Here is a 23,817-nt window from a genome sequence, read left to right on the forward strand (position 1 = left end):
TGCTGTTCTGGGCTCCCACAATGGCTCTCGCGGCTCCTTCCTGCAATAGCTAACTCCCTCTGTGAAGCTCTCTCCCGAGTAGGTTACCTTGCGGACACCCTCCCGTGTCATACAGTCGTCGTCCATAGCCGCCGAGTGTATGACTCGGCCCCGGCGGCCGCATCATTAGATTTGACAGCAGCGGGAGCCAATGGCTGCGCTGCTATCAGCCTATCCAATCAACGCCGAGACTCCGCGGAGAAGAGGACGCCGGGGGACGTGCATAGCAGGTGAACTGGCTCAGGTAAGTAACATGGGGGGACTGGGGGGCCCGTGACAGCCAGGTGTTTTTTCACCTTAATGCATAGGATCCTTTAAAACCCCTTGAAGCTGAGCTGCACAGCTATGTGTACATTCCAAAGAAGACTGTGAGCAGGTAGGTAGGTTTATTTTATTGAAGAATGTCTCTTTGCAATACAGAGCCTGTCTGCTCACAGTTTTTAAAGTGGGACTTTAGTTCCACTATAAGCTGTTAACATGGATCCTTGATGCCATTTTCTCTAAACGCAGCTAAACTGTCCCCATCTAAAAGCAGGTGTGAATGTCACCATTGCCTGCATTGAAATGCTTTTAGAAATGTCCTCCAAATGCATAAAAACAAAGGGTTTTGCCAGTATGTGAATGAGGCCTAAGGGTGTTTTATTAAAGCACACATGTGGGACAGGGGCACAGTTTTCAATCCACAAAGCCAGCCACAACATCATTGCAGTGTTATTACTTATACTCACCCCCGTCTACCTTACTACACTTACAGTTTATTAAATAAAATATAAAGTGCCAGTCAGATATAACGGTGCAGTGGTTTGGCCTCAGGAAAGTTCATTCTGATTGGCTGCTATGGGTGACTGCATTCTGGTTCCTGCATCGTCTATAAAATACAGCATGGTATTTAAATGTAAATCACTACTCTCACAGCACACTTGTTTATAATGAAAAAAAGAAAAAAGAAAGTTTGATTATACTGCAGTGTAATATGATACATGGGTGCAAAAAGATATGAAACGAGATTCAGCTTTTTATCTCTCACAAAAGAAGACTGAAATGTTTTAATAAAAATTCCAAGCATAAAACATTTTCTTGCTGTACTCCCAAAGGTCTTTTTCTCTCATGTTTTCTTGCCATTGCTGTGGAGGTCACCTTCTCATAAAAGAAGAGTCTGGCATGGAGAAGACTCTAAATTAATTTTAGGCATTCAATAGTTATTTTCCGTATGTGTTTTCTACATGCTATTGTGACACTCACTAACGCCACCTTGTGGCATTTTAAATACTACATAAACCATTTAAAGACTGCAATGTGAGTCATTCCTAAACAAATTAAAATACTTCAAGTATATTTGTATGTATAAATTAAAGCAGCACTTCAGGCATACAAGAAAACCTATTTAGATATTTAATGAAAATTATTACAATTTTTGTTGGGCAGTTTTTCCCTACCCCAAAATCCACAATCTGCTTCCTCTGCCTAGTCTTTCTCCGGCTCTAGCTATGATCCACTCCTAATGATTTATTTTTCCCTCTCTGCTGCTTCTCAAGTCTTCTCTCTCCCCCACTCAGTTCACAGTCTTCTCTCTGTTAACCTCACTGTTTCTCCATGATTTGCTCTGGCTCACATTTATTTATTTATTACAGGTACTTATATCGCGCTGTCAATTTACACAGCACTTCACATATATATTGTACATTCACATCAGTTCCTGCATTCAAGGAGCTTACAGTCTAAGGTCCCTAACTCAAATTCATACATACACATACTAGGGCCATTTTAGACAGCAGCAAATTGACCTGCCAGCATGTTTTTGGAGTGTGGATGGAGACCTGAGTACCCGAAGGAAACCCACGCAGGCACTGAGAGAACATGCAAACTCCAGGCAGGGAGTGCTGTGGTTGGGATTCAAACCAATGACGCTAGTGCTGCTAGACAGAAGTGCTAACAACTTAGCCACTCACTGTGCTGCCCCTGTCTTACCATCCCATACATCTGCTTTATTCCCTTACATCTCTCAGTTATGTAATAAAAAAACCCTCAGGCCCCTGCCCTATGCATCTCTCACCCTCTTGCTCTCTCACCCCCTTAAAGAAGAATTACAGGTATGTATATTTTTACAAAGTCACATTAGTCCATCTTGGACCAACAGTAACTATGCATATACCATATGGAAAGGAAAAAAAGTGTTGCACTACTTCAAAACAAAGGGCCAGATTCATATAGACTTATGACAGGCGCAGGGCTACTGTTAGAAATCACAGGGCCCCGTACAGCCTACCTGGCAGGGCCCCCCCAATATATCAAGACCATGGGGCAGATCCTCAAAGAAATTCCACGGCATATCGTAATACAAATTTCAAATTTTGCGCGTCGTATCTTTGTTTTGGTATCCCCAAAACAAGATACGACGGCATCTGTGTTAGATCCGACAGGCCTACGTGTTCGTACGCCGTCGGATCTTAGATGCAATTTTTCGGCGTCCACTGGGTGGCGTTCACGTCGTAATCCGCGTCGAGTATGCAAACTAGCTATTTCCTTTTTTTTTTTTTTTTTTTATTTACACATCATACGAGGCTGGTCCACATGAACCACATCAACAACAGAACAACAGCTGAAATCAGCGTACATGCATATAAATTCAAGTGGTGTAGCCTAAACTTTACAGTATGGAACCGTGACTCAGCCTCCCATTCCTTTTCCGTTTTCCAAGAGCGAAATGAGTTAGGAAGAAAGAAGAAAGATTGCGGGACAAACTAGCTATTTCCGACGATCCACGAACGTACGAGCGGCCGTCGCATTTTTTTAACGTCGTTTCCGTTCGGCTTTTTCCGGCGTAAAGTTAAAGCTGCTATCTGGTGGCGTACTCAATGTTAAGTATGGCCGTCGTTCCCGCGTCTAATTTTGAAAATTTTATGTCGTTTGCGTAAGTCGTCAGTGAATGGGGCTGGACGCCATTTACGTTCAAGCTGAAAACAATTACGCCATTTATCGCAATGCGCGGCGGGAAATTTTAGGGATGGCGCATGCGCAGTTCGTTTGGCGCAGGGACGCGCTTCATTTAAACACGCCCCCTACCTGCCCAATTTGAAATCCGCCGCGAGAGATACACTACGCCGCCGTAGTGTAGGAGACTCTGATGGGGGACACAGACGTGTAGAAGACTCCGATGAGGGACAAAGACATGTAGGAGACTCTGATGGCGGACACAGATATGTAGGAGACTCTGATGGGGGACACAGATATGTGGAAGACTCTGATGGGGGACACAGATGTGTAGGAGACTCTGATTGGGACACAGACGCGCGTAAATTCTCTATTGGAGACACGGATGTGATTATTTTAATTTTATTTATTCACTTATTTATAAATAACTATATTTTGCAATCTGTGAATATTTGTAAAATCTACAATGAGGCCCTCGGGCTGAAAAGTTTGGAGACCCCTGCTGTAGAACAAAATAGGCAGTGAAAGTCCCTGCATATTAGCCGTACAAAACATAGAGCACTGCATGTAAACTATAAAGCGTCTTTTTAGATGAAAGTGGGTAAGAAAAAGACAATAGGGTAAAACCATCTTTGATCTGGGCTCTGCTGAGTGAGAAGGTAGTCTGTGCCTTCCCCTGGACCAGACTGACAATATGCCCCCCCCTTTTCTTCTTCACCCTTCTTTCCCCTACACCCCATTGTCCCCTCTCACCTGCTCCCCTCTCCTGACATTCCCTTTTTCTACTTTTTTTTTTCCCTGCTAAATTTTGTATCTTTGTTTTAATTTTGCAGTACCCCCTCCTTTTTAACAGGGTTTTAGTGCAAGATGGAAAAAGAAAATATGGACAGCCGCACTCCAAAAAACCTTGATGGTTGTCTTTATTTAAAAAAGGAAAAATGCACTACAAGTCACAGCACACTACACAGGAGTAAAACAGCTGACGCGTTTCGCACTATAAATTAGTGCTTAATCATAGCCTTGTGCATTGCCAGCACCCTTGATTTCCTGAGACCATACTGATCATCCTAACACAATCCACCTGGAGCGGTAACTTTCTTTCTTTTAGTGCAAGATGTTCTATTTATGTCACGCTAAAGCTACTCACGGGTGGAAGCCATCAAACTACATAGCGATGGTCCTGCATTTGATCTTTCTATTGTTCAAACTATCTGATCTTTTTGTCATGTACCACTTTCTTTGTGTAGCCCTTTGGCACAATTGTTTTTTTTGATGATCTCTGTATTCAGTAAGCAGATTGGTATCTTCCTTTGTACATGATGCCTTTTACTTTGTTAATTGTGTATACTGCCTTTCTATAATAATAATAAAATACAATTTGTAAAAAAATAATAAAAAATAAAAGTGGGTACTAAAAAGGATGCAGTGCACAGCACACAGACTTCACACCAATGAGGACTAAACTGTGTCTCAGAGATGAAACTACAAATAAAATGTTGCTAACCCTACTGTGTGCCAGGAAGGACATGCGCCAAACTTGCCCCTGTACATAGACTACACAGATCTTTGAAGCATAACGTTTTTTTTTTTTAATGATGTGTCATGCTTTTTCAAAATAAGGATCATAAATTGTGACCAAAATATGAACATAGCCCCCAGGGATACTGAATTTGCCTTATTACCAACATTTAAAGTAACGTCCAGATACTTACATTATCTGAGAGATATCAGCACATTTAAAGCATATGATGTCACCTTCTGCAACACTTCTTTTTAATGAAGAGAGCGTCAAATACAAAGGTGAGAGTGACATACTTCAGAGCAGAGCTGCACAGGGAAATTGCTGTGGGTCAGCAAAGAGAGCAATGGCACTTCCAATTTGTCCCCTGCTCTCACAGGTAATTATACCAATTGCCATTTTCTTTTTTTGCCTTACATGGCTTCTGACCATTCTAGACCTGACTGTCATTCCAGCCATTTTCGACAAAGGCAAGAAAGAAGAGTCTCCAAATGCAGCACTGAATGCTCATCCACTGTATCAGTGATAGAAAAAAGTCAAGAACAAGTAATTTATATTACTATAACAATATTGTACATTTCTTATTGCATGATTCAATAAGTGTAACGTTTACTGATACAGTCATGTCTTATCAGTTGCAGTCCAAACATTTTACAAGTCCTAAGATTTACAGTCTGAAAGAATGGTTCACATAAGGCTGAACCTGCCTATATGGTTTGAGGTTTTCAGCCCCCCCCCCTCCCAAAATAGAAATTTAAATTACAAAAACAGTATGTACCTGCAAAAAAAATATGGTGATGTCAGCCTGACAAAACCAAAATCAAATAAAAGTACAGAAAATGTCACTCACATTTGGTCAGAGATATGCAAAATGATATTAGCACCATCACAGAGGGGGTGCAGCAAGTAACAACCTTTCAAAAAGGTTTGGTTTTTTTTCCGAAGCTCAAAAATCTTTTACAATGGAAGATCTCTATTGATCATGGCCTTCCAGCTCTCTATCGACAAGTGTTAATTACTTTTTCAAGGCATAAGGATAACCTTTTTAGCAAAAAAGTATAAAATGCGCTTATCATTTTAAGAGTTGCAATCACCAAAAATCCCTAACAGACAGTTCGTAGGCTCCATTCACACCTCAGCATTTTATAGCTTGAAGCGAGTTGGTGTACATCTCCACCTAAAGCCAAATGCCTGAAGCTCAAAAAAGTTCTGCAGCTTTTTTAGTAGCTCAAATCAGGCAGATTGGCGAGTCCTTGGAGCGTTTTTTGTTCCAAACAGATGCATGGAAATGCTTGATTTGAGCATTTTAGTGCGCTTTGTTGCGTGTTTTTCTGCTCAAATGCAATAATTCAATTAAAATAAATAATAAAATAAAAAAACCCTAACCCTAACCCCTAACAAAATAAATAAACGAACCTCTTACAAAAAATAAATAAATAAATAAAAAAAAAAAAAATAATAATAAAAGCGGATAAAAAAGCTGGAAAACATAGCAAATGATGAAACAAATGATATTGTTTTCTATTGGCTAATTAAAAAACACCAAACTCAAAATTGTTTTAAAAAACGCTGTACACAAAAACGCAAATACGTATACAAATGCTCAAAAAATAGCCAGAAAAAACGCAACACTCAGGTGTGAATGCAGCCTGATGCCGCATACACACGATCAGACATTCCGACAACAAAACCGTGGATTTTTTCAGACGGAATGTTGGCTCAAACTTGTGTTGCATACACACGGTCACACCAATGATCTCGGAAATTCTGAACGTCAAGAACGCAGTCACGTACAACACTACGGCAAGCCAAGAAAAATTAAGTTCAGTGATTCCAAGCATGCGTCAAATTGATTCCGAGCATGCGTAGGATTTTTGTATGTCGGAATTGTACACAGACGATCGGAATTTCCGACAAGAACTTTTGTTGTCCGAAAAATTGAGAACCAGCTCTCAAACATTTGTTGTTGGAAATTTCCAACAGCAAATGTCCGATGGAGCATACACATGGTCGGAATATCCGACCAAAAGCTCACATCGAACATTTGTTGTCGGAAATTCAGATCGTGTGTACGTGGCATTAGGGTGCAGGATGTTGAGTAATGCAAGATCAGTAGAAAGAGATAAATTCACTTCCGACCAGAAGGCAGAGACCAAGGGGAAATTCCACACACAGTGTATAAAATCAGCAGTCACTCCGCACCCCCTGAAACAAATTGCCATCTGGCGAAGGCCCAATCTGTACAATCTGAAATAAACTATGGTGAAAGAAATTTAGATGAATAATTTTATTCTTAGAGGCTTTAACTGATTTACAATAAGTATGTTTAAATTCTGACCAATTCTGCTCTTTAAAAGGGAAGATCTGGTGGGGTCCATTTCAACTGAGTTTAAAAATATCTAGGCTGAGACTCAGCACAAAGTAAAGAATAATAATCCAATATCAATCTATTAGGACCTGGAATTCACAAAAGTTTTTCTAGGGAAGACACAGTTGTATGGTTGGCAAAGAAGCTAAATTGCTTTCGGATGGCATGTCAGAATTGGTAGTAATAGAATAGATAAATGCCTGGGAGTTTTTCTTTTCTCCGAGTTGTGAGAAGGATTTAAACTCCTACCCTGCATACAGTTGATGTAGAAGTCTAACCCCCTTAACTGACCTTTGTTGTGGATCTGGAAAAAGTTGCTAGAGTAGGATTAGGGCAGAGTGGAGTATTTGGAGAGCATTGCCGGGTAGATTCTTGCCTATATATTTGGGCTCCGGAGAACAATGTAAGTCAGGTACACAATACAGAAGTGTCCAACACGGATGGTACCTCCTTCCTCTAAATCAAGTTTTTTAAGAGAAGTACAAACATTTTCTGGGAAGGAATAATCCAATCTTGTATATATACCAATTGGGCTGACAAGTAGTAAAAGCAGAAGTCTGGGAAAGCCAGGCAAGCCAAGCGAGTAGGCAAATTAAGGATCCCCAATGCCACCCGAGGAGTTCGACCCCACCACAAATAGAATCCAGTTGTTTAAAGATCCACATCGGGATCTTACATTGTGAGTTTGCACTGCGTAGAGGAGTTTGGGAAGGAAAATAATCCTTCTTATTTTCAGTAGATTTACCCAACTCATCAGATCAAGCAGAAGATCCAACCATTGTCTAGTTTTAAGATGGCAATACATTATACAATTTTCTTATTCAATTGCCTTTAGATTTACCTTCAACTATGTAGTGCAAGGGCCTGCCTGATTGCAAACAAATTTCAAGTGTTTAGGTTTGACCTCATATTTTGGGCAGCACAGTGGTATAGTGGTTAGCACTTTCACCTAGCAGAAAAAAGGGTCGCTGGTTCGAATCCAGGAGTTTGCATGTTCTCCCTGTGCTTGCATGGGTTTCCTCTGGGTACTCCAGTTTCCTCCCACACTCTAAAGACAGGCTGGTAGGTTAATTGTATCCTTACTAAAAAATTGGCCCTAGTATATGTATGAATGTGTGTTAGGGACTTTAGATTGTAAGCTCCTTGAGGGCAGGGACTGATGTGAATGTACAAAGTATATGTAAAGCGCTGCATAAATTGACGGCTCTATATAAGTACCTGAAATAATAATAATATTTTATGGTTTTGGTAAATCTAAAGGAAAATGGCCAGTCTAAAAGGAGTTGTAAAGGAAAATTTTTTTTTTGCTGAAATGACTGTTTACAGGGTATAGAGACATAATAGTTAACTGATTACTTTTAAAAATGATTCAAAATAGATAAAAATCAATCATATAATGTACCTGTAGTTTCAGTTTCGTTTATGCATGCTTTTTCATGCTTCTGTGAAGTACAGAGACACAGAGCCAATAGAGGGCAGTGATGGTTTGTAAAACGAAAGTGATTGGTTCTGAGGGGTTTAAGACACACACAGTAATCACACCTCCTTGATTAGTGACCACAATGAGAAAGCTCCCATGACTTTTTTCATCAGGAAACAGACTGTTCAGAACAGAGAAGGATTACAGCAACATCATAGCAAAAAATAACAACGAGAACATGAAAACAGGACTGCAGTAAAGTAAAGGAAGCTATTTAGCTAAAAATTCCTTTAGTGACCCTTTAAGCCCTATACACACTATTAGATTTTCTGCAGATGTTTGTCTTCAGATTTACCAAAACCATATAATACAAGGTCAAATCTTAAGAGAGTTTCAATTTGTATGGAATCAGGTAGGCCTTTGCACTACATAGTTTTGGTAAATCTGACGACAAAAATCAACAGAAAATCTAATAGTGTGTATGGGGCCTTAGTCCGCAAGCGGGACACCAGAGGAAGTATATTGTTGGCAATATACAACTGCAGAGGTAACTGGACAAATCAAGCCAAGATATTTAAAGGACTCCACTATTTGCCAGAAAGAGTTTGCGGCATACTAACGGCAGAAGGAAGGATCAGCTGGGCACCTTATATCTTGTCCTGAACTAAAATTCCCATCTGCTGAGGCTATTCAATCAATGTAGTGGAGTGAGATTTGAATAGAAACATAGGCTGCATTCAGCAGCCAGGGTACTTGCCACGTGAAGCAGTGGTTGTAATTATGTCAGTGTTGCCTAATGATAACAACAAAAGGGGCATTAGGGTGACCCATGTGCAGTCTTCTGGAGTGATCAGTCACCATTAGGGCTCTTTCAGACACGTGGTAATGCTCTCTGAAAAGCAATTCATGGTGGCTTGCTTTTCAGAAGACAGTATAGCAGCAACTGGCAGACGTTCAGAAGGCATTACTGACTTTTTTTACTTCTTTATAAATTGCCAAATGGCAAAACCACAGAACAGTCACCTATTTTTAGCACCCCCCAGCTCCCAGTGTGACAGGACCCTTATAGCAGTGGTCCCCAACCTTTTTGGTACGAGGACCGGCGTTGTGAAATAGAATCGGGCCAAGGCCCGGGGGGGGGGGTTGGGTTGTTATGTAGCTTTTCACGGGCAATTTTTTGAGGAAATGGCTGGTGTTAGCGCTTCAATCATCACAGAACAATGGCTGATATGGTGTTGGGATGATTGAAGCGCATTATTTGTCATTGCATTGTAATGTAAAATTAAATAGTTCAAACTCACCATAATGCAGAATCTGCCACCAGATGCGGTTTGTCACTTGCCACGTCACCTGCCACCAGGTGTGGATTGTCGCTTGCCACATCACTTGCCACCAAGTGTGGATTGTCGCTTGCCACGTCACCTGCCACCAGGTGTGGATTGTCGCTTGCCACGTCACCTACCACCAGGTGTGGATTGTCGCTTGCCACGTCACCTGCCACCAGGTGTTGATTGCCATGTGACCTGCCACTTCATGTCCCATGGTCCTCTGCTGATCTCCTGCAATTGGTTCCTCCCCTTGGCCAATGGAAGGGAAGGGGTACTGGAGATTCGGCAGCCAGAATCCACAGAGCTGCCCTCTCTCCCTTCTCTCGTGCTGTTACAGAAGGTGAGTGGGGGGAGCAGGGGAAGGAGACACTGACAGTCACTCTGTCATCTTATGCAGCTGTAAACCCGAGCGGGAAGATAAGGGGGGAGCAGAGGGGGGAGCAGAGCGAGCAGCAGGTGGGAGAGGACATACATGCCTGCAGCTGCAATCTCCATCTCCCTGTAGGACTGGTCTGTTGCTGTGGCAGCACTCCGAGCGGTGGTAGGAAGCCCCCAGCCGCCCACAGCACAGCCACTCCAGTCCCCACTGTCACTACTTCCGGGTGGGCGGCGAGAGATGATCTCATCTCTCTGTTCCCACGCCTCGCCACAGTATAGCAGCCCCGCTGTGTGGGCGGAAGTGCCGTGTTCCGGGCGGGCGGTGAGAGATGATCTTATCTCTCTGCGCTGCAGTGTGTGGGCGGATTATTTAAAGTTCCTCGGGCGGCCCGGTACCGTTTCATCCACGGACCGGTACCGATCCGCGGCCCGGGGGTTGGGGAACACTGCCTTATAGGAAGCACTTTGTGTACTTTTTAAGCAGTGAATTAAGGGGACTTGCTTGGATAAAAGCTGGAAATGTTTAACTAGGAATCGTCATTTCAGCTAAAACAATACTCCTACGCATGTCTTCCTACCATTAAATGCCTGGAGTTCAGCCTTAATAGACTTAACTTATCACAGGAATACATCAAGAACAAGCCTGCATCTCTACTGAGAACTGCTTTTTTTGTTACAAATTGTTATTGAAATAAATTGTTGCAGGGCCTGGAAAATAAAACATTTAATTAATAGTTATTGGAGGTATTTGTCCCAATACTTGGCTATAACTGAAGATTTTATGGCTAAAAATTCAGCAAAGCGTAAATGGAAAGTCGATTCTAGGTTTCATTAATCTTAAATTCTTTCTTTCCATTATTTAACTGTAATAGAGCTCTGCAGGCCGAGTTCTGAACTCTGCTTTAAACGGTGTAACCTCCGTCAGTGTCTGATGTTGCCCTCTCTCACACTGTATTTCATATACCAAGTTTTTACTTTTAATGTACAGCTGCTGTGAAGCTATTCTAAGTCCAGCTAGTCATTAAAGTTTGGGCTCTTACAGATCTCCTTGCAGGCGAGCAGTCCATGATTAATCACTGTGCAGATGTGCCTCTCCCTTGTCAGTATACCTACCACAGCAAACTGTGGCAAAGGTGAAATTCCCACCAAGCTACTTTTATAGCATCCAGCTTCTGACTGGAATGGGCCTATTGCTACAGCTTATACCTGCCATGATACAAGCTCATTAGTCTTTGCTAAATGCCATAAGCAGTGCCGGACCTGGCAGACACAGAATAGGCAAGCATAAACAAATGAGTGTACACATATTTTGGTGATTAAGCTGCTGCGACTCGAAGCAGAGGTCAAAATATCCATTTTGGTTTTTTTCTAGGCCGAGCATTAATTTGTATCATTTTTAAATGCTAGTTCACTTCTGAATGCAAATAGTAAATACTATGGCCCTGTATACATGATTGATTGTGACAACCTAGCATACCTATTTTGACTTTACAGTAGAGCTGCATGATTGATTTTGGCTAAAATGAGAATCACAATTTTATTGTGTGTCCCTTGTACATAGGGACAACCATCGGTCACCTCCCCCAGTCAGTCCCCTCCCCCCACAGTAAGAATCACTCCCAGTGTACATACTTAACCCCTTGATGCCCCCTAGTGTTAACCCCTTCCCTGCCAGTCACATTTATACAGTAATGAGTGCATTTTTATAGCATTGTTCGCTGTATAAATGTGAATGGTCCCAAAAATGTGTCAAGTGTCCGTTGTGTCCGCCATAATATCGCAGTCGTGCCAAAAATCGCAGATGGCCGCCATTACTAGTAAAAAAAAAAAAAAAAAAGTAATAATTCTATCCCCTATTTTGTAGGCGTTCTAACATTTGCGCAAACCAATCATTATACCCCTTTTGCGATTTTTTTTTACCAAAAATATGTAGAAGAATACGTATCGGACTAAACTGAAAAAAAAATAAAACGTTTTTTTTTTTTTAATGGGATATTTATTATAGCAAAAAGTAAAAAATATTGTGTTTTTTTTCAAAATTGTCGCTATATTTTTGTTGATAGCGCAAAAAATAAAAAACCGCACATGTGATTAAATACCACCAAAAGAAACCTCTATTTGTGGAAAAAAAGGACGTCAATTTTGTTTGGGAGCCACATCGCACGACCGTGCAATTGTCATTCAAAGCGTGACAGTGCCGAAAGCTGAAACTTTGCCTGGGCAGGAAAGGGGGTATATGTGCCCAGTAAGCAAGTGGTGTCCGCCATAATATCGCAGTCGTGCCAAAAATCGCAGATGGCCGCCATTACTAGTAAAAAAAAAAAAAAAAAAGTAATAATTCTATCCCCTATTTTGTAGGCGTTCTAACATTTGCGCAAACCAATCATTATACCCCTTTTGCGATTTTTTTTTACCAAAAATATGTAGAAGAATACGTATCGGACTAAACTGAAAAAAAAATAAAACGTTTTTTTTTTTTAATGGGATATTTATTATAGCAAAAAGTAAAAAATATTGTGTTTTTTTTCAAAATTGTCGCTATATTTTTGTTGATAGCGCAAAAAATAAAAAACCGCACATGTGATTAAATACCACCAAAAGAAACCTCTATTTGTGGAAAAAAAGGACGTCAATTTTGTTTGGGAGCCACATCGCACGACCGTGCAATTGTCATTCAAAGCGTGACAGTGCCGAAAGCTGAAACTTTGCCTGGGCAGGAAAGGGGGTATATGTGCCCAGTAAGCAAGTGGTGTCCGCCATAATATCGCAGTCGTGCCAAAAATCGCAGATGGCCGCCATTACTAGAAAAAAAAAAAAAAAAAAAGTAATAATTCTATCCCCTATTTTGTAGGCGTTCTAACATTTGCGCAAACCAATCATTATACCCCTTTTGCGATTTTTTTTTACCAAAAATATGTAGAAGAATACGTATCGGACTAAACTGAAAAAAAAATAAAACGTTTTTTTTTTTTAATGGGATATTTATTATAGCAAAAAGTAAAAAATATTGTGTTTTTTTTCAAAATTGTCGCTATATTTTTGTTGATAGCGCAAAAAATAAAAAACCGCACATGTGATTAAATACCACCAAAAGAAACCTCTATTTGTGGAAAAAAAGGACGTCAATTTTGTTTGGGAGCCACATCGCACGACCGTGCAATTGTCATTCAAAGCGTGACAGTGCCGAAAGCTGAAACTTTGCCTGGGCAGGAAAGGGGGTATATGTGCCCAGTAAGCAAGTGGTTAAGTGGTTAAACTTCCCTCATCAGGCACAAGTTCATTCCTTTGATCTAAGAAGAAATGTTACTTTGTTTATGCTTATCCACCATGTTGTGATAAAACTTGGCAGGCTGCCTGAATTTTTTATCAGCTGTGGGAACTCTCTCTCTGCACTTGTTAGAAAGAATCATGAAATGCAGTTTTGACGATCGGGAAGGAAAAAAAATCGCGATTTTGGATTTTAACAATTAATCACGCAGCTCTACTTTACAGTTCAATAAAAAGCTGATAAAGACACCAGTCTTTAAAGCATTATTGTCATATGCCAGGTCTGCATTGATGTCATGATGTCTACGATGTTGTCGGATGATTTTTATCTTCAATAAAGTCTTCACTTTTGCTTCAAACCTGCGAGTGTGGTCAATCAAACCTTTTCCTGTTCCAGTGGCTATATCAGAAGAACTTGACCAGGTAGCACAGTGGTGGGTAAACATTGCAACATCTCCTAAGCAACGCTCTCCCACCAGAACTGAGCCTCCCGCTGTACTGATCAGCTCACAGGCTCTCTCCTTTCAGTTCTTGCATCTCGCCACACGGACATCTGTCAGAGTGCCTCTCTGAGCCTGTCCGCTTCCTCAGTGAAGATGCAAACAGGCTTTTGATACCTCCAATTCTGACAGTGGAGGTATCAAGTGCCAGATAAGGATAAGTGCCTATGCCCACAATTTGCCAAGGTCTGTTCTAAGGGGGGGATTATCAAGGACCTCTGGCAGTCAGAGGTGCTCATTACCAGGTAGATTTTCCAATTTGTTTAAAATTTGTACAGAACGTAGGACAAGGTCATGCCCTCCTTTATAGACAAGTGGGGAAGGATCAAAGCACAGTGATTACCCCATCAGCAACAAGTTAGAGTTCATGATAGATCCCAATGCTTAATAACTTGTTTGAAAAGAGGAAGTCGTCTTCTCACTTGTTTTCAAAGAGGCATTAGTATGTCTAAAGCCACACTTGGCTGCAGTTACTGTTCATTCAACAATTTTCCGTAAGGCTCCTTTGATTTTTAGATTGAGGTTTGCTAAGCCAGGTGTGGAGCCGGCAGGGCTACCTACAGTTTACATTTTGGCTGTTTCTGCAGGAAACACTAAAGAATTCGATCTGTGCATAGCCAGTGTTGTTCTGTAGCACCCAGATATTGTGGGGGGCATTTATATATTCTGTTGCAGCTCTTGCAATGAAACACACAAACGTGCAGCAACTAAAATTATTTTACATGGCGGAGTGCCCAGAAATTTCACCTGCTTAACCCTCCTCTTGTGTTAGGGTCAGAACCGACCCGTTTTCAGGTTTTGAATGTCTATAAGTATCACATAAATTTGTGTATTGCATCAAGATTTTTTTACTTTGTCAGGAACCTCTATTTAAACAATGTAATAAAAAAAGAATCCTTTTCACTAAATTATAAAATACTGTGGTGAAAATTAAGACGTTTATGGTGTTAGGGTCAATTCCGACCCAGTTATAATAAAGGATTATTGGACACTAATAAGTGCCAAAACTGAAATCATAAACACTCTCTCTGCTTAGTAACACTGACAGCCAATCACCTCTCAACCCTGTGCGCTGTAGTTAGGGAGGGGCCTATCTCTTTGCCTGCTTGTCTGCTTCTCTAAATAAAGTAAAGAAACATAGGACCAATACATTTCAGAGTTGCTGAGGTTTATTTTACCATTTTTTAAATTTGAAAATGAGAGGTATGCTATCAAAAGAAAGGTCTAAGGGGTCACACCAAAAATATTAAAACCAATCTTTTCAAGGATAAAGAAGCCTAACAAGGTAACCAAGAGGTAAGAAACAAATTGGATGATAAATAATTGTTCAGAGGGTATTTTATGGCTGATTTAAGACACAGGTCAAAACCGACCCGTTAACATCATGGATAGTAACATAAAGCTAACATAAGAGGAGGGTTAATGTCAGAGACTGGTGGGCAGTTATGCAAAATTGTAAGAACAAGAAGTTGTTTCTGCTAAAGGGGGCATATCAAAAATTCAGGCCAAGAGTATACTTACTTTTTCCACAGTACACCATTGCCATCTATTGATATGTTTGTCAAATAAATTACTTTCTTGCATTTTCTTGTGTTTTTATTCAAGTATATCACCTTTATCTGTTTGAAAGAAGATCTACTGTTTCTGTTCAAATACTATAAAAAGCCAAGTCAATATATCAAATAGGTTACTACTGCCAGCTCGTCCTTAACAGTGCAACCTGCAGGCTGTCCATATTAACATTTCTTTATTACCCAATGGGCAACTGACCCCAAACAAGTATGCAGGTCAGGTGTCTCAAAACTTTATTGGCTGCACCGAAGCAAGGATAACCATGGCCTGGAGCCTGCACCTTCAAAAATAAACAGCAATTGCAGCACACATAATTCTATGCTGACAAGTTTCTTGGCTTGTGTTTCTGTTTTTACAAAGTTTAATGCTATCGTTTTAAAGCGAATCTGTGGTCAGGCTATATAGACATTCAAGTACCGGTATTTGCAATTTTTTTTTTGCAGTAATTGACCTATGTAGCTGTAGATAGTGTGTAACAATTCATTCCCAAGTTTCACAATAAAAGAAGTGTGCCTGTGCAACTTCTCAGGCCCCGTACACACGACCGAGTTTCTCGGCAGAATTCAGCCAGAAACTCGGTCGGAGCTGGATTCTGCCGAGAAACTCGGTCGTGTGTACACTTTTCAGCGAGGAACCCGTCGAGGAACTCGTCGGGCCGAAAAGAGAACATGTTCTCTATTTCCTCGTTGTTCAATGAGGAAAGTCGGCCCGCCGAGCTCCTCGGCGGCTTCCACACTGAACTCGACGAGGAACTCGATGTGTTTGGCACGTCGAGTTCCTCGGTCGTATGTACGGGGCCTCAGTGTTTACATTAGAGGTTAGAAGGCTGGGAGGTTGTCAATCCACTGCTGGGATTGAGGAGCGGAATGGGCTAATCTTCTGAAAGTAAAAGTGGTTCTGCTGTTAAACTTGAGGGTGAATTATTTCCTAGTGGTTGCAGCTACAGTGGTCAGAGATAATTTGTTAAAAAGAGCAGTGGCCAAGCCATAGACATTCATATATGTATAACTACAGCAGGGCCATAAAGAAATGTAAACAGCAGAGTCAGCAATAGCAGCCGTGAGCTTGGTTTTAAATGAAAGTGCTGGCTCTGCTGCATATAGTAGATTGGTTCTGCAAACTGCATGAACACTTATATAACTTGGTGCAATGAAGTCTCCATTGTGGAGATTTTCTTTACTTTTCCATTCCTATCACACTAGTGCAACAAACAAGGAAACAGGTACATCAGGAGAGGAAGAATCAACACTACAGGTATGATAATACAGGCTTCATTTTGTGAATGGTCAAGTGTAAATAGGGATGAGGCCTGAACACCAAGGCTGGTCACAGTATACGTACGTGCTGCATTTTGTGAATGGCCAAGCAGAGTTAGGGGTGGAGATATTACACCAGCACTGGATTTCAAGTTTTTTAACCACCTCAATATTGGGCACTTTCACCCCCTTCCTTCCCAAGTCATTTTTCAGCTTTCAGCGCTGTCATACTTTGAATGACAATTGCGCGGTCATGCAACACTGTACCCAAATTATTTTTTTCCCCCACAAATAGAGCTTGCTTTTGGTGGTATTTGATCACCTCTGCGTTTTTTAAAATAAAAGAAGAGCGACAATTTTGAAAAGAAAGCAATATTTTTTACTTTTTGCTATAATAAATATTCCCCAAAAATATATAAAAAAAAAACTTTTTTTTCCCTCAGTTTTGGCCGATACGTTTTCTTCTACATATTTTTGGTAAAAAAAATTGCAATAATGGTATATTCATTGGTTTGTGCAAAAGTTATAGCGGCTACAAAATAGGGGAAAGATTTATAGCATTTTTATTTTTTTTACTAGTAATGGCGGCGATCTGCGATATTGTGGCAGACACATCGGACATTTTTGACACTGTTTTGGCACCATTCACATTTATACAGCGAACAGTGCTATAAATATGTACTGATTACTGTGTAAATGTGACTGGCAGGAAAGGGGTTAACACTAGGGGCGATCAAGGGGTTAAATGTGTACCCTAGTGAGTCATTCTAACTGTAGGGGGGGTGACTGGGGGAGGTGACCGATCGGTGTCCCTATGTACAAGAGACACACCATCGGTCTCCTCTCCCTGACAGGAAGTGGATCTCACACAGAGATCCACGGTCCTGCTCAGTTACTGGGCAATCGCGGGTGCCCGCGCATCGGGTTCCCACTGACGCGGGGGGTGCCCCCTAGTGGTTTGGGAAGGCGAGGACGTCATATGACGTCCTCCCAGAACGAGAGGCTTATCGTCCCGCCGTCATTTGACGGCGGGTGGTAGCCTAGTGGTTAAACAAGCTCATGGCTACAGCTGCAGCCGTAATTTGGTACTGTTTTTTTCAGCCAACTCCCAGCTTTTCAGTAAAATTGATCAACCTGCTGTGGTTTCTGGGCTCTTCAATTCCTCTGAGAAGCTTGGGATTGCAAGAACTAGTCTCTAGACGCTGAGCAGGTAAAACTCAGGAACATTTGTGGGAACAAACCCAGAAGCAATGATGATTTCACCACTTCTGGGTTCAGAGCTGTTATTCCCTGGTTGCTGTGGTTGTGTAAGCAGCTATTTAAGCACAATCTGTGCTCGATTAGCTACAGTGGAGGGCAGAGGTGATATTAGGAGTCTAATTGACCCTCAATGTCCCTGTAAAGATGATCTGTCATCTGCCTGCCCATGCTTTTTATGTCGCCTTGTGATAGCAATGAAGTTAAAGGAAACGTTCACCTTTTGGAGCATGTAGAACATGCTCCAGCACATGTTTTCCTCACCTTCTCCCCCACTGATCACGGGTACATTTTTTTTACAGGCTCCTGTGGGAAAAAAATATTAAATGCACTTTTTCTGCAAAAATATGTGCACTTTTTATTTTTTCCCCAAAAGATGAACTTAGCTTTTAAATGAATAAAACATTAATAATATTAAAATAAAATAAATAAAAATAATAAAACAATAAATAAACCAGAGCTTAGCGTGTCCAGACAATAAAATGTTTACTAATTCTTAACATGCAGACTTAAAACAAGCCACCCCCGACCTCTCTAGCTCTCTCATGTACTGTTATGCAACTCATCCTAAAAGATCCTCACAATCACAACAGGGATTCTATAGTTGGGTTTCACACGGTTTCTAAAAGCTTACAAACACCTGCTGTGCGTTTACATTGGAAGGTTGACAAGTTGCCAAGATTCTGCTTCCATAGAAAATAAAGGGAAAGAGGCTGTGATCCATGCCTCTGTTGTGAGGTGCAATTACTTACTACAAAAATAGAGAGGGCAAATCCACCCAGGGGGGCACAGACTGCAATACAAATCTAACAGGGGTTCCCCACTCTATCCAAAACAAAAACAAAAAATTGGCTGCACATAAACCTTAACCACTTCAGCTCTGGAAGATTTTACCCCCTTCATGACCCGGCCACTTTGTGCTATTCTGAACTGTGCTACTTCTACTGACGATTGTGCGATCATGCAATGAACTTTAGATAATTTAAAAGGAAAAATTTTGTTTACTATATGAGGCTTGATCACATAGTAACTGGATTTGGTACGTATTTATGCTGTCATATGAAAGCTGTACTTTAAAAGAGAAGCTCCAGGCTCCCCCCAAAAAAATTCAAAGACAACAGCTACAAATACTGTAGCTACTGACTTTTATAAGAACAATTACCTATCCAGGGATCCAGCGCTGTCCTCATCTGAGGCGATTCTTCAATTGGCTTCCGGGGTTTTCCCCTAATTTTCAATTAGGGGAAAAAGGAAATGAAGCCTTGCGACTTCACAGCCGCTTTCCTACTTTGCATGCGCAAACTGCTGCGCTGCACATTGTGAATGGCCCTGTAGTCTTCTGGGACCTGTGTTGTGTCCCAGAAGACTGCAGGGGAAGGAGAGGGGTCAAAATCAGGTACCTGCTCTTCCCCAAAAAGTGCCAAATGTGGCAGTGGAGGGGGGGGGGATACAAGCAAGCAGAACTGTTGGGTGGAGCTTTGCTTTAAGCTATAGTATCTGTAACACAACTGCTGCTCAAAGGTAAATAATGTTTCCCCTTTGAATTGCAAGCTTTTAATAGACAATGATCTAATTTCTATGTACATGAATGTTGTGTTTTTTTGTGTCCTTAATTTTCTGTCAGTGCACAGTGCTATGAAGATGTTGCTATAAAGACAAACTTAAGAAAAAAATAATAATTTCAAACGATAACATTGATAGCATCATATAATACATACAGTACAAAAAAAATGTAAACAGTTCTACTGCATTTATCTGGTACCTGAGAAGGATGGCCGTCCTTGAAAAGTAGTGTCATTTTTTGGGAGCTCTTTTGAGGTGAAAGGTGATTGTCTAAACTTTTCTTCTGAGAAAAATGGGCTAAAAAAGAAAATGTATTAATACAAAGACTAATGTGCTTTCAGTATTTTTCTTCAACTACAGTGAGGAAAATAAGTATTTGAACACCCTGCTATTTTGCAAGTTCTCCCACTTGGAAATCATGGAGGGGTCTGAAATTGTCATCGTAGGTGCATGTCCACTGTGAGAGACATAATCAAAAAAAAAAAATCCAGAAATCACAATTTATGATTTTTTAACTATTTATTTGTATGATACAGCTGCAAATAAGTATTTGAACACCTGTCTATCAGCTAGAATTCTGACCCTCAAAGACCTGTTAGTCTGCCTTTAAAATGTCCACCTCCACTCCATTTATTATCCTAAATTAGATGCACCTGTTTGAGGTCATGAGCTGCATAAAGACACCTGTCCACCCCATACAATCAGTAAGAATCCAACTACTAACATGGCCAAGACCAAAGAGCTGTCCAAAGACACTAGAGACAAAATTGTACACCTCCACAAGGCTTGAAAGGGCTACGGGGAAATTGCCAAGCAGCTTGGTGAAAAAAGGTCCACTGTTGGAGCAATCATTAGAAAATGGAAGAAGCTAAACATGACTGTCAATCCCCCTCGGACTGGGGCTCCATGCAAAATCTCACCTCGTGGGGTCTCAATGATCCTAAGAAAGGTGAGAAATCAGCCCAGGACTACACGGGAGGAGCTGGTCAATGACCTGAAAAGAGCTGGGACCACCGTTTCCAAGGTTACTGTTGGTAATACACTAAGACGTCATGGTTTGAAATCATGCATGGCACGGAAGGTTCCCCTGCTTAAACCAGCACATGTCAAGGCCCGTCTTAAGTTTGCCAATGACCATTTGGATGATCCAGAGGAGTCATGGGAGAAAGTCATGTGGTCAGATGAGACCAAAATATAACTTTTTGGTCATAATTCCACTAACCGTGTTTGGAGGAAGAAGAATGATGAGTACCATCCCAAGAACACCATCCCTACTGTGAAGCATGGGGGTGGTAGCATCATGCTTTGGGGGTGTTTTTCTGCACACGGGACAGGGCGACTGCACTGTATTAAGGAGAGGATGACCGGGGCCATGTATTGCGAGATTTTGGGCAACAACCTCCTTCCCTCAGTTAGAGCTTTGAAGATGGGTCGAGGCTGGGTCTTCCAACATGACAATGACCCGAAGCACACAGCCAGGATAACCAAGGAGTGGCTCTGTAAGAAGCATATCAAGGTTCTGGCGTGGCCTAGCCAGTCTCCAGACCTAAACCCAATAGAGAATCTTTGGAGGGAGCTCAAACTCCGTGTTTCTCAGCGACAGCCCAGAAACCTGACTGATCTAGAGAAGATCTGTGTGGAGGAGTGGGCCAAAATCCCTCCTCCAGTGTGTGCAAACCTGGTGAAAAACTACAAGAAACGTTTGACCTCTGTAATTGCAAACAAAGGCTACTGTACCAAATATTAACATTGATTTTCTCAGGTGTTCAAATACTTATTTGCAGCTGTATCATACAAATAAATAGTTAAAAAAATCATACATTGTGATTTCTGGATTTTTTTTTTTGATTATGTCTCTCACAGTGGACATGCACCTACGATAACAATTTCAGACCCCTTCATGATTTCCAAGTGGGAGAACTTGCAAAATAGCAGGGTGTTCAAATACTTATTTTCCTCACTGTAAATACAAGCTACAGTATTCATATAATTAGCAAGGAAAACTATACAAAGGCCACGTAGATCATCATCATAAAAATTGTCATGCTGCACTGACACCCTCCCACCACCAGAGGGCGCCCGCTCCCTTTCTCCCAGCACATGCACATGCCCTCACCCCCCCAGAGGTGACAGGTTGCGGCAACAGCCTCCCCAGATGACAGAGGCAGTGCACATACAAGAGGTGCACACCACCAGGAGGTGACAGTGCACCAACATTCCCTCCCCTTCCCAGATGACAGGCAGCACTCACACAAGGGAGCTGTCACACACACCACCCCAGCTCCCTTAACCCCCCCCCCCAGCGGTGACAGAAGCACATTGCCCCAGCCCCCTAAACCACCCCAAAGGTGACAGGCAGTGCACACATCACCCCAGCTCCCTCCCCCCTACATCCCCCCTTTCCGGTCCATGGAGGGGCTTTGGTCGCTGAGGTTGGTCCCTGAAGCAGGGGAGGTTTGGGAACACTAATCTAAAATGCATCTAAAATTTGCGGCTTTGAAACTGCTTCACGCGAATAACATAGCTGTGAATATGCCTTATAGTACAAGTTGGAAGCAAAAGACACAAGCCATTCAGTTTATTTTTTTTTTAGAAAATATAATAACGTATAAATAAATACCTGGTTGTCCTGATGATATTTGACTTGTTATGATTGTGTTCTTTGCTGACTTTCTCTGTAACAATAAAGTGAAGCAACAGCAATGAACAATGCATTTAACAAACATCTTTTATACAATATATACAGTTGTACAGCATTCCAGAAATATACATGAGGCAAACTTTTAAGGCCTTATAACATTGAGTGTTTCACAACAGTGCACGAGGCTCCAACAATAAGTTACAAATAGCCTGTTTAGGGCACTATGCACCCAGAACACAAGTAGCCTGTGTTCCACGCATCAGCCTTTAGGCGAATACAGCCCTAAACAGAAGTAACGCTGAAAACACCACCCAGCCCTGTCCAGCCACAGCTGGTGTCAGACTCTGAGGCCTTGTACACACGGTCGGACAAAACCGATGAGAATGATCCGACGGACCGTTTTCATCGGTTCACCGCTGAAGTGGCCTGATGGTCTGATGTGTGTACACACCATCGTTCCAAAAAACGATCGGGTCAGAATGCGGTGACGTAAAACACACGACGTGCTGAAAAAAACGAAGTTCAATGCTTCCAAGCATGCGTCGACTTGATTCTGAGCATGCACGGGTTTTAAACCGATGCTTTTCTGTACTAACCATCAGTTTGGACTGATCGGGCAGCGGTCCATCGGTTCGGTTTCGAAGCATATTTTTAAATTTTGGACTGAAGGAAAACAGACCGATGGGCTATACACACGGTCGGTTTGGACCGATGAAACTGAACCTCGGTCCATTCTCATCGGTTTTGTCCGACCGTGTGTACGGGGCCTTAGAGTTTGACAGACCGCTGGCAGAGGGGCTGGGCAGTGCGCCTGTGCCCTTCCAGCTGCAGGTAAACGCCAGAGCCTCATTCACCTTGGATAACATAGAACCTAAATCAGAGAATCTGACATTCATCAAATGTTCTCTGCAGGGGAATGTTCAGATTGCCTGTGTTTTAAATTACAGTGATTGCTTCTCCACCAATAAATGCTTGGTAAAAATCAAATTGACTGCTTTACAAATATATGCAATATGTAAATCCAAACATTAAACTTCTGATCACTTTCGGTCTGCTAAATTAAACAATTTGTTATATGTTCTAGATACTGTAAGTGCACACGAAAAATTAATGTTAATCCTGTTAGAACTTCAGTCAACTCTTAACGTTCTGTAGTGAGCTCACAACACCTCTGTTGCACTGAAAATAACATGGAGTCCTGCCTACCCAGGTTAATTCTATGAAGTACAGAACAACTCACACTTATTGTTATGTAGATGAGGAGAAGAGAGAAGATCTGCAGACCCAACACACTTCCTATCCTAGGCTGACAATGCTCTTCCTTTGTATATACAGTATAGTCAAGGAGTGTTGTCACCCTAGGACAGAAAGTGTGTTACTGGCAGCACCTGAAAATAAAGCAGTAGTCTGAAACAACAAAATGAGTATATCCACCATATCTCAGGACTGATATGTTGCAATAACATTTTTTGTTGCTGGCTTTAGGCACACTTTACTTATAGAAGGTTTATATTTCTGATGTCCACATTACTGGAAGAAATTTATATGACAATTTCATTGTATTTCAGGAGTCTAGTAGAGTTGGCAAACATGTGCCATTCAGAAGTGAATGCCTTGTATTATTGAACTCTCTGATTTTTATACCTTATTAATAAGCTAGTTATTACTTTTAATCATAAACTAACACTAATATACCATATATACTCGAGCATAAGCCAAGTTTTTTAGACCTTTTTTTAGGCTGAAAATGCCCCCCCTCTGCATTTTAGCTCTTACAG

The 23,817-nt window shown here is 41.4% G+C and overlaps 1 protein-coding gene across 2 annotated transcripts in view; it reads right to left on the reverse strand.

The window, feature by feature from the left end:
* Positions 1–23,817, reverse strand: part of ZNF827 (zinc finger protein 827) — a 314,048-nt gene that overhangs the window by 69,389 nt on the left and 220,842 nt on the right. For both annotated transcript variants that reach the window (XM_040331699.1, XM_040331692.1), the window contains exons 7-8: positions 22,019–22,073; positions 19,598–19,695 (exon numbers count right to left, since the gene is read on the reverse strand). In XM_040331699.1, the coding sequence (XP_040187633.1) occupies positions 19,598–19,695; positions 22,019–22,073 (153 nt within the window). The remainder of the gene's footprint in view (positions 1–19,597; positions 19,696–22,018; positions 22,074–23,817) is intronic.

Source organism: Rana temporaria, chromosome 1 (assembly GCF_905171775.1).
Source record: "Rana temporaria chromosome 1, aRanTem1.1, whole genome shotgun sequence".
NCBI lineage: Eukaryota > Metazoa > Chordata > Amphibia > Anura > Ranidae > Rana > Rana temporaria.